Source organism: Urocitellus parryii, chromosome 1 (assembly GCF_045843805.1).
Source record: "Urocitellus parryii isolate mUroPar1 chromosome 1, mUroPar1.hap1, whole genome shotgun sequence".
In the NCBI taxonomy this organism is placed as follows: Eukaryota; Metazoa; Chordata; class Mammalia; order Rodentia; family Sciuridae; genus Urocitellus; species Urocitellus parryii.
This window is the reverse complement of record NC_135531.1, coordinates 158,323,987-158,336,077: the sequence shown is the minus strand read 5'-3', so window position 1 is coordinate 158,336,077 and position 12,091 is coordinate 158,323,987. Positions and strand designations below refer to the sequence as shown.

Sequence of the window (12,091 nt, the reverse complement as noted above, 5' to 3'; positions counted from 1 at the left end):
GCTGCAGGCCAGGACAAGAAACCCAAGCAAAGCCCGTGATCTCCTGAGCTGCAGAGAGGGAGACTGGTATCTGGGGAGCGGAGGCAGCTGGGATTTGTGGTGCAGACCACTGGAGTGTGGGGCCTGAAGAAGAGAAGAGGCCCAGAGAATTGCAAGGGAGTCCTTTCCAGGGTGCATCTGAACAGTGAACTGTACAAACGGCAGCACAAGCTCCCCATGGCTGAAAAGCAGTGGGCCACACGATCCCTGAAGGTTACGAAGAGTTGGGCATAACTCACCATACAGAGAGCACTGAAGTGTCCTTACAGGGGTCACACCTCAGTAGAGGGGTTCAGTTACTCCAAAATAAAGGCTGCTACTTCATCTCAAATCTCTAAAGGGTACTCAATTGAAAGAACAAAATTCAAAAATCTTGGAAAAAAAAATCAAAAATCAAAATTCAACACTAAACAACATAAAAATCACAATGTCTGGCATCCAATCAAAAATTGCAAGGCACAGAAAATGAAAAAATATGAGCCATAAAGAAAAAAATAAATCAATAGAAACAGATCCAGAAATGACTTTAGTAGACAAGGACTTTTAAAAAGTTGTTATGAATCTTTAAATATTATCAAGGTTAAAGGAAAATATGAATCTGATGGGGAGAAAATGGAACATATAAAAAGGCCTGAACCCAGGCATGGTGACAGCTGCCTGTAGTCCTATCTACTTAAGTGGCCAAGGCAGGAAGATCACTTGAGCCCAGGAGCTCAGGGCCAGCCTGGACAAAAAGTTAGACTTCCCATCTCTTTAAAAAAACAAAACAAAAACCCCAAATTCAGTTTCTGAGAATAAAAACACAATGTCTGAAATGAAAGAAATATTAGATTAATAGCAGATTAGTTAATGTAGAACCAAAGATCAGTGAACTTGTGATACAGCTCTAGAAACTACTCAAAATGAAGTACAGAGAGACAAAAAGCAAACAGAACAGACCCCCCCCAAAAAAAAAAAAAAAAACATAACAAAACAAAACAAACCAGACAGTGTGTCACCGACTTATGGACCAAGACCAAGAGTAAGAGGTACACAGCACACATGTAACAGGAGCCTGGATCTAATGGAAACAGAGGCAGATTTTCTTCAGAAGTAAATGGGAATGATATTATTTGAAGATGTAGATTTTAAAAACCTAGACCACTACTGAAAAATAAAGAGGCTGGCTAAAGACCACAGGGGACATAAGAGGGACTCATGAAAAATGTTCAATTAACCCAAACTAAAATAATGCAGAGAAAAAGGCAAAAACATAGGCAGACAGGATAAAGAGAAATCAAACAATGCTAGTTACACTAACTGGCTGAAATACTGATCAGAAGGCAGCAGCTGTCAGATTTGATATATACATGCTACGTGTTGGCAAATGTTCTTGTCCTATCCCCAGAAACTAAATGTTAGGTTAAATGATGGGGAATTGCAGATGGAACAAAGTTTGCTAATCAGCTGACCTTAAAATAGGGAGGTTATCCTGGATATCCTGGATTACCCAGGTGTGCCCACTCTCACCCACTCTCAAGCTTAAAACTGAAAAAGAGAGGCAGAGGACAACAGTTAGAGGTGCTGTGTGGGACCTGGGAGGCTGGGACAGGAGAGCTGCAAGTTCCAGGTCAGCCTTGGCACTAAGTAAGATCCTGTATCTTAAAAAAAATAAAATAAAAAAAAATGTGTGTGTGCGTGTGAGGAGTATAGCTCAGGGATAAAATCCTCTTGGTTCAATCCTCAGTACCCCAAACCAACAAGTAACAAAATGAAAACCCCCACATTTTTTTTTTAAAAAAGTGAAAGGATGGAACAGGAGAAAATACTAATAAAAAAAACCTGGAGAAGTTATCAGACAAAAATTTCAGAGGAAAGAATATTACCAGAGATAAAGAGGATAATTTTGTAATGACAAAAGTTCATCAAAGGAATTTAATAATTTTAAATATTATGCACCTAATTACAGAGCTATTTAAACAGAAACATTTGATACAAAAACTGACAGAACTGAAAGGAGACAGGACAAATCTATAACTGTCTTCAGAGACTTCAGCATTTCTTTTTAGTTCATGCATAGAAAAAAACAGCACCAACCAACCAATCAGGAGCAACAGAGTACTGCTAGAGCCAGCACAGAGTACTCCCCAGCAGTGGCGCACACATTCAGCTAAGTACTGGAAAGCATTCACCACAGTGAGGGTCATAAAGAGGTCTCAATAAACTTTAAAAAGTATAAAACTCATTGAGTGTATTCTATGACACAATGGAATAAAACTAGAATCAGTCACAGAAAAGATTCAGGATCATCTTCAAATTCTGGAAAAAAAATCAGTAGGGCAATCAGAAAACATTCTTGAACTGAATAAAAACAGAAGCAAAAATAACACTTAAATTTTTGAGATATAGCTAGAGTAGTGCTCAGATTAAAGCATTAAAAGTGTACATTAAGCGGCTGGGGTTGTGGCTCATCGGTAGAGCGCTCGCCTAGCACGTTTGAGGCCCTGGTTTGATCCTCAGCACCACATGAAAATAAATAAATAAAATAAAGGTACTGTGTCCAAATACAACTAAAAAATAAATATTAAAAAATATATGTTAAAAAGGAAGAAAGGTCTAAAACCAATGATCTAAGCTTCTATCTGGGGGGGGGGGAGAAGGCAAAAATCAACTGAAGAAAAAAATGAAGGTCATATTTGAAATCAGTGAAATAGAAATAACAGAAAAAAAAATCACTGGAAACTAAAAATAATGCTTTGCAATAAAACCAATAAACTATAGCTGGAATGATCAAGGAAGAAAAACAGGAAGAGGAGAGGAAGAAGAGGGAAGGAGAAGATGAGAGGAGGAAGAGGGGAAGAGACAAGAGAAGGGGGAGGAAAAGAAAAAAGATAATATGATACAAATTGCCAATATCAGGGATGAAAGAGGGAACATCATTATAGGTCCCACAGAAATAAAACTGGATATCAAGGGGACATTATTAACAACTTTATGTCAATAATGTTAGATGAAATTTAGACACGAACACTAAATATTCAAGATGTAATTAATAACTAAAATAGATATACATCTACTAAAGAAATTCAATGTGTAGTTAAAAATCTTCCACAGAAAACTTTAAGTCTGTTGGTTTCACTGGGAAATTCTATCAAATGTTTAAGGAAAAATAAACAAAAATTATATATAAACATGAGAAAGCAGAGGAGAAAACATTTCTTAGCTCATCTCATGAGGGCACTAGACTGACTAAAACAAGGTGAGGATATGAGAACAGAAAGCTCCATGAGAACTACAGAGGAACACATCCACATCAGTCATAGCCACATGTGGAACGCAAAGCTGACTTAATATTGTGATTTGGACTGAATATTGTTGATTTAAATATCATTCAATGTGATCATTAACAAAAAAGGGAAAACTATATGATCATATCAGTAGATACAAAGAAAGCACCTGCTAAAATTCAACACTCATTCATGATAATACACTCAGCAAACTATGAATGAAATAATTTCTTCCAAAGGATAAAAGACATCTATGAGAAACCCAGCATTATATGGGATGGTTTGAAACTGAAAAACTGCCTTCAAAACTGAAGAGAAGAAAAAAAGATACTTGCTCTACACTTCTATTTAATATTGTTTTGCAGGTTCTAGCCAGTGTGATAAGGCAAGAAAAAAAAAAAGGCAGATGGATTAGAAAGAATGAGGTAAAACCTCTTTATTTGCCAAAACATCTATGTAAGATATCTATAAAAAGCTGATAGAATAGGTGAGTTTAATAAGGTTATAGGATATAAAGTCAACAAAGAAACAAAAAACCCAATTTTGATTCTATAGTATAGCAAAGAAAAATAGATAATTAAAATGCCACTGATAATAGCATAAAATCGTACAGTATTTAGTTATAAATATATTTTTTTAGTTATAAATATTAAAAAATACAGATAAGACTCATAAATTCAAAGCTACAAAAACGTTTTTGAGAAAAGTTGAAGAAGACCTATGTGAATAGGGGACATATAGAATTTTCAGGGATTGAACACTGAATAATAGTTAATATGTCAATTATCTCCAAATTGATCTATAAATTCAATGCGACCTCAATCAAAATTTCCCTACTTTTTTTCCTTTAAAATAATTTTTTTGTTTTTATTATAGCATTATAGTTGTACATAATAATTGGGTTTGTTTTGACATAATCATACATGCATGGAATTTAATTTACTCCCTTTTAGTGCCCAGTTTCCTCCTTTCTCCTCCCTTCTCCCTCCTTCTATTCCCCTCCTCTACTCTACTGGTCTACCTTCCATTTATTTATTTATTGTTAATTGATGACTTTATATGTATATATCTAGCTTCCACAAATGAGAAAAAAATTCAACCCTTGATTTTCTGGCCTGATGTTCTCCAGTTCCACCCATTTATATTAACATCAGTCAGGAACAAAAGGATGCCAAAATTTCATTCTTCTTTATGGATGAGTAAAACTCCACTGTCTACATATACCACATTTTCTTTATTCATTAGTCTATTGATGGGCACCTGAGCTGCTTCCTTGTCTTGGGTATTTTGAGTTGTGCTGCTATAAATACTGATGTGGGCTGTATCACTATAGTATGCTAATTTTAGTTCTTTTGGATAAATACAGAGAATACATAAAAGACTCAAAAAGCTTAATACCAAAACCCCAAATAACCTAATCAAGAAATGGGTTAAAAAAAACAACTAAACAGACATTTCTCAAAACAACATATATACCAAGCAATTGGGGAAATGCACATCATAACTATATTGATATTTCATCAGAATGGCAATTATCAAGAATAAAAAATGCTACTGAGGATGTAAGGTAAAAAGGTACAGTCAGACATTGTTGGTGGGACTGCAAATTCACACAATCATTTTCCAGAGTGGGGAGATTCCTCAAAGAGCTAGGAACAGAGCCACCACATGAACCAGCTCTTCCACTCCTCAGAATTTATCCAAAAAGAACTAAAGTCAGCACACTCTTTTCGTTTCAACAAAAGAAACTGAGAAGTTGATTCTAAAATTTCTATAAAAAGGCAAAGGATTCAGAATAGCCAAAATAATTTTTAAAAGAGAAAACACTAAAGGGCTATGATACAGTATTTTAAGACCCCCTATAAAATTAACAACATACTATTGGCATAAGGTAACCAAATAGATAGGGATGTTTAATCAACAAAGGTTCTAGAACAACTGTTGACTGTCCGAGTGTTAAAAAGAAAATTTGAGCTTTTACTTCATATCATACATGAAAATTAAATTGAAATACATCATAAACTTCAACATCAGAGGTAAACCCATCCAATTTCTAGAAGAAAACCCAGGAGAAATCTTTATGGCCTTGGCTAAACAAACATTTCTTAGAACTACCACCACCACAACAAAAGATAACTTGGACTTCTTCAAAACTAAAAATTTTCTTCTTCAGAAGATACTGTTAGGAAAACACAAAGACAGGTCATAGGCTGAAAAATATCTGCAGTACTTCATATCTGATGAAGATGTGTTTTCAGGATATACAAGTCTTATTACTCAGTAACAAAAACAAAGAACCCAGTTAAAAATATGAGTAAAAGATCTGAACAAACACCAAGAAGACATGTGAAAGACATTAATTAGCATGACAATATGCTTAAATCATTATTCATTAGTAGAATGCAGATTAAAACCACAGTGAGATCCCATTTCCCATATGTTACATGGTGAGATTAAAAATACCAGTGGTAAGTATTAGTGAGGGTGAGGAGTGAATGGAGCCCTCCTACACCACTAGAACCAAACGGTACAGTCACCTTGGATAATGGTTTCTTCAGATTTTAAAAATATACTTAGCATGAAACCCAGACATTCTACTCTAAGTTCCTAGACAAGGGAAATAATTATCTATGATCGATTGATCAATCAATCAGTCTGTCTGTCTGTCTGAGGTAGGTAGGTTGGTAGGCAGGCAGGCAATCACATGAGGACTAGTACATTCATTTTCACAGTGCCAATATTCAAAATTGTGAAATAACATAAACAACTCCAATATCTATCAGTGAATGGACAAACAAACTGAGGTAGTCCACATGATGGAATAATACTCAGCAATAGAAAGAAACTAACGACCTGAGCCAGGTGTGGTGGCACATGCTTGTAATCTCAAGTGACTCAGGAGGCTGAAGTAGGAGGACAGTAAGTTTGAGGCCAGCTTCAGCCACTTAGTGAGAAGACGTCATCTCAAAATAAAATAAAAAGGGCTGGGGATGTAGTTCAGAGGTAGAGCCCTGGTACCCAAACCAAACAAACAAACAACAAAACAAAAAAACACAAAACAAACAATGACCCAAAACCCCAACTGATTTGCAAAATAATATGAATGCCTCTCAAAGGCATCACACTAAATAAAAGAAGCCAGACACAAATAACTTCATATTATAGGAGTCCACTTACATGAAATTCTGGAAAAGGCAAAGACAAGGCAGACAGCGGTCCTTTGAGAAGAGTAAGGAGAAGGAACTGATTTGAGGGGACGTAAAAGAGCTTTTAGTGGTGATGAAAACACATACAACATTATATACAATGGTTGTGGTGGTTCATTTGTCAGGACTGATCAAACTGTTCACTTAAAATCAGCGATATAAATTATATTTTAATAAGCTAATTATAAAATAACATACTATATATCAAAATGTATTTTCCTATTTGCAAATAAGAGTTCTAAAATAATCTTTCAGTTTGAGCTTACAATACCTTTTTGTCCTTTGGAGGATGAGAGTCTCAATGAGCACATAGATTAAGAGACCATGAGCAAGCTTTCCTAGGGGAACAATGTTTTCCATGATCCTTACCAAGAGTAGTGAGTCCTTCTGAGATAGAAGTGAGGACATACAGGAGCACAGGAGGCTCTAAGTTGGTGATGAAGCTCATGTGGTCCTGGGTGAGACATTCCAGGAGTGGATAATACGACTGGCTCAGTTTCCGATATTGCTACAACACAGAGAGGGACTGCATGTCAAACCACAGGGAAGAAAAAATTATGTACAGTACAAGGGCAATTGCAACTTATAATATTGGAAACTGTCAACTTATTTTTATTTTTTTATTTTATTATTTTTTTAAATTTATTTTTTAGTTTTTGGCGGACACAACATCTTTGTTTGTATGTGGTGCTGAGGATCGAACCCGGGCTGCATGCATGCCAGGCGAGCACGCTACTGCTTGAGTCACATCCCTAGCCCTCAACTTATTTTTAAATACAAGGTCAATAAATATATTAAAAAATGGCATAATGATTCCCAATTCAGCATTTAAAAGGGTTCTAATAGGAATCCCTTGATCTCTAGAAATGTTAATTTGAAGCTGTAACAGAATGTTACTTCAGTTTTACTCTACATGGCTAATACCTAAAAGCAGGTAAATATGTGGAAGACTGAATCATTTTTCTGAACTGGAATATTATAACAATGAATAGCACTTAATAGTGGTTAGAAAACTTTTGTTATTATTAGTTTTTGTTTTTTAAGCACAAAGAAATTTGCTGTTATAATAGGACTTGGCATTATAGTCTGATATATTTAAACAATGCCAACCCATCTGACTAAATCATCCTTTGGTAAATGGCTTAGTATTTTCCATACTACAGGCAAAGATAAAACATACAAGAAATATATCTGGAAAATCTTAAATGTAACCCAAATTGATGTCAAAGAAACATGCTGCTCATAAGAAAGGTAAAGCAGAGCAGCATTTCCTAAAGTGAGACGAAGGTAGCTACCTCTGTAAGAATCACTCGGGGTGCTCGTTCTGATCCCGCTCTAGACTCACTAAGTGGAAGGCTCTGAGGTGGGGCCCGCAATGTGTGTTTTTAACATACATCTTACGTACTCTCAAGTTTGAAAATTATTGAACTGGAGGTTTGCTTGACTGTTTAAAAAAAAGGGGGGGGCAAGAGAAAAATTTCTAGAGTGACACCATATTTCTTGGAGGACCTCAGCTGTAGTGAAGAGTCCCCTCAAGGAAGTGAATGTAACATATGGTTGATTTGATCCAAGTGTCTCCTTTGTAATGTCTGTCCTCCGGGCACAGCCTCAGTGAGCATTCTGTGTCACTGGGAGGACGCCTGGTGACTTCAGCTTGAGACATATCCCCGCAGAGGCCAGCCTAGGATGGTGGGGACGCCTTGAGTCCAGGAGTGTTTCTCATGAAGGCCACCCCGCACAGGTCCTCAGATCATCCTTGTAACCCTGGGGCTGCGGTGTGTGTGACCAGCTGGGAAGGCCTGAACCATTCTAAGGATGAATTACTTGTCTGCGTTACCCAAGAAATCACTGCCACCACACTGGGCATTCAGTGGTTTCTGGGTAATCTGACAGATGTTTAAAAAAAGCCTGATAATGAGAGCCCAGTGAAGGAAACAGGAAATTCGAATTACCAACAAGCACCCTGCAGGTGTTCTGATGGATTCAGAGTTTGGAGACCACTGACACACATTAGAGAAACTAGGTGGCCAAGCAGAGAAGGGCCCTGGAGCTCACCCAGTCAATCCACTCATTTTGGAGAAAAAGAGAGGAGAGCCGTTCAAGGTAGGTAACTAGTGCGTGCAGGTCTCCACATATGTAGGGCTGCTCCACCTGTGGTTCTGCACTCTGTCCAGTTCACCAGAATTTTAGTGGAAAAGAAAGCCAAACCACAGGGCAAGTCAGAGGAGCCGAACAGAAGGACTGGAAGACCTCACGGCAACCCTGTTTCTACTGCAGGAAACAGGTGTTTTGGAATTATGAGTCTGGCCGTAAGCAATCAACTGAAAGTGCTCATTACATTTTGCCACGGCACAATCTGGAGCACTCTGGACGACCCACCTGGAAGAGGGTGGCAGGTACCCCTTCGAACCTGCAGTTGATTCTATAAGCACAGTCACTAGGGGTGTCACTAGATAGCGCATTTAGCGGTGAGTGAGACCAAGCATGCTGTCCCAGAGGGGAAACTGCTCTGGGGTTGCTCTCGCTCCCCAGCCCTCGTCCTACAGTTGAGGGCCTGTGGTTGTTGCTGCTCGCTTCACAAAGACGCCCACATTACATGATTGCTTACTAGCAAGTCGCTGTGGGACACCGACAGCAGCATTTTGACAAAGGCCTGGAGTACATTGTCAAAATGGTTGTCCCCATACAACTTGAAGACGCCAAAGCTGACATAATTTCCACATAAGGCAGATTTGAGAGCTGAATAGCAGATGGAGATGCCCTTGAGTTTCATTGGATAAATCTGATCTTTTGAGAGGCTCCCAAGAGACAGGATCTGATTACCTGTTTTAGGGTAAAAGCAGAAAGAGAAAGTGCCATAAGTAGAGGTAATTCAAAGCAGCCACAGGGCACAATGCTTAACATTTCACCTCACTGTGAATGTTCCCTTCCCTCCAGCACTGCTCCAAAAACAGAGCCCTCCACAGAAGTGAAAACTACAAATGCTTAAGGCCATTTACCTGGGAAGGACAAAGGGCCCAGGGGAAATCGATCAGGGCATGGGAAAGTCTGGTGTTTGTATCTGGATGGTGATTACATTGAAATATACAGAAATACGTAAAAGTTTATTGAGTTATACTCTTCAGATTAATTCACTTTTGTACTTTAATATAGATGTTATTCTTTCAATAAAAAGTTTTTAAAAAGTAGAATAAAATAATCCACTAAGAGAAAAAGATAAATCTGATTAAGATGTAAATTACTCTAAATTCTGGGTAAACTTCTAACATTTACATATGAACTAGATCTTGAATTGCTTCACTTTTAGGAGCCTCATAGGTTTGGTTTATGAATTAAATGAAATAGGACACACATTTTTGGCACAGTGCCTAATAAACACTCTTTCCTTTTTCTCCTTAGTTGTTTTCTCAGAAGACCTCAAGAGACAATTGTTTTTAATATTTATTTTTTAATTGTAGTTGACACAATACATTTATTTTATTTTTATGTGGTGCTGATGATTGACCCAAGTGCCTCACGCATGCTAGGCGAGTGCTCTACCACTGAGCCCCATCCCCAGAAGACTGTTTTTAAAACTATCTCAATTCTATGCTGATTAAAGACAAAGAAATGTTTATATAATCACTTAAAAAATTTTCTATTGTAATCTTTAGCATTTACATCAACTTTTTTTTTTTTTTTTTTTTTTGTATTAGGGACTGAACTCAAGGGTGTTTAACCACTAAGTCATATCCCCAGTCCTTTTTATATTTTATTTTGAGACACGGTTTCAGTAGGTTGTTTACAGCCTCACTAAGTTGCTGAGGCTGTCCTTGAACTTGCCATTCTCCTGCCTTAGCCTCCTGAGCTGCTGGGATTAGAGGCGTGTGCCACCACGCCTGGCAACAGTTTGTTTTTGAAATGTGCACTATTAATGCACATTACTAGGCAATATCTAAGAATGTTTTTTAAAAAAATATAGTCATACTGTTTCTTAGCTCTGCTTTCTCCTGTTCAAGTGAAAACTGCTTCTAAAAGTGAACTACATTCAGTTCACAAAGGTTAGAGGCACTGTGGCTTATCCTATGTCAACCTGGCTAAACCAGGATGAAACCCATTTCCCTGTAAGACTGTGAGTGAAGGGGCCCAAAGAGAAGTTTGTGTGAGATCTGGAAGGTAGATGCCCCAAATTTCTTCAAGCTGTGATTAGAATTGGTGACAATTAGAATGTGGAAATGCTTCTAGGTCCCATTTGTTGTTGGGACTACCAGTCCTGCTGACCACTGACCCCATGCCCACCAGTCCACACACTGGGCAGCAAATTTACAGGAGCAGCTCTGCAGAGGCAATGGCCTTTCACTGACCTTAACAAAAAGCTTATTAGTGTATTGTAGTTATACAGAATGGTGGGGTTCACTTTGACGTATTCATAATTGTACGTAACATTTCGATCCCAAGTACTCCTTCTTTCCTTCCTTCCTCTCTCTCTGATTCCCTTCTTCTACTCTGTGGGGCTTTTATTCATTTATTTTTCATCAGTGCATTAGTTATGGATGTAGCTGGAATGCACTGTGACATATTCATACATGCACACAGCATATTTTCTCAATTTCATTCTCTAGTTCTTTTTCCTCCCCTTCTCTCCACCCTCCTGCTTGGTCCTTCACTTCTACTCTAAGCTTTCCCTTCTATTTTTGTTAGATCCCCTTGTTTATTCCTTTCTTCTTTTTAGCTTCTGCACATGAGACAAAACATTTGACCCTTGATTTTCTGAGTCTGGCTTATTTCACCTAGGACGATATTCTCTAGTTCCATCTATTTACCAGCAAATGACATAATTTCAGTCTTCTTAATGGCTGAGTAGAACTTCATCCTATTTACACACAAACACACACATTTTCTTTATCCATTAGTCTATTGATGGGCACTTAGGCCGGTTCTATAACTTGGCAATTGTGGTTTTTGCTGCTATAAACATTAATATGATGTATTTCTATAATATGCTGATTTTAGATCTTTTTTAAAAAATATTTTTTACTTGTCAATGGACCTTTATTTTATTTATTTATATGCGATGCTGAGAATCTAACCCAGTGCCTCACATGCTAGGCAAGCGCTCTACCACTGAGCCACAACCCCAGCACTGATTTTAGATTTTTTGAGGAATCCCCATACTGATTTCCAGAGTGGTTGTACTAATTTGTAATTCAACAATGTTTGAACGTAGCTCCACCACCACATCCTCACCAGCAATTACCATTATTTGTATTCTCGAGGATTGTCATTCTAAGTGGGGTGAAATGAAATCTCAGTGTATTTTTAATTTCTATCTTTGATTGCTAAGAATGTTGAACATTTATTTTTTCATATATTTGCTGGTTATTTGTATTTTTTCTTTTGAGAAATGGCTCTTTAGATCTTTTGCCCATTTATTAAGTGGACTGTTAAGTTTTTTTGTGTTCTTTATGTATTCTGGTTATTAATCCCCTGTTGGAAAAGAAGCAGGTAAAGATTTTTCTCTCATTCTTTAGGCTCTCTCTTCATGGTCTTGTTTCCTTTTCTCTGCAGAAGCTTTTCAATTTGATGCCATCCCACTTGGTT

The 12,091-nt window shown here is 37.5% G+C and overlaps 1 protein-coding gene across 1 annotated transcript in view; it reads right to left on the bottom strand.

Annotated features, from left to right (window-relative positions):
* Positions 1–12,091, bottom strand: part of Ranbp17 (RAN binding protein 17) — a 285,855-nt gene that overhangs the window by 31,493 nt on the left and 242,271 nt on the right. The window contains exons 23-24 of the mRNA XM_026401323.2: positions 9,120–9,334; positions 6,881–7,019 (exon numbers count right to left, since the gene is read on the bottom strand). Coding sequence (XP_026257108.2) covers positions 6,881–7,019; positions 9,120–9,334 — 354 coding nt within the window. The remainder of the gene's footprint in view (positions 1–6,880; positions 7,020–9,119; positions 9,335–12,091) is intronic.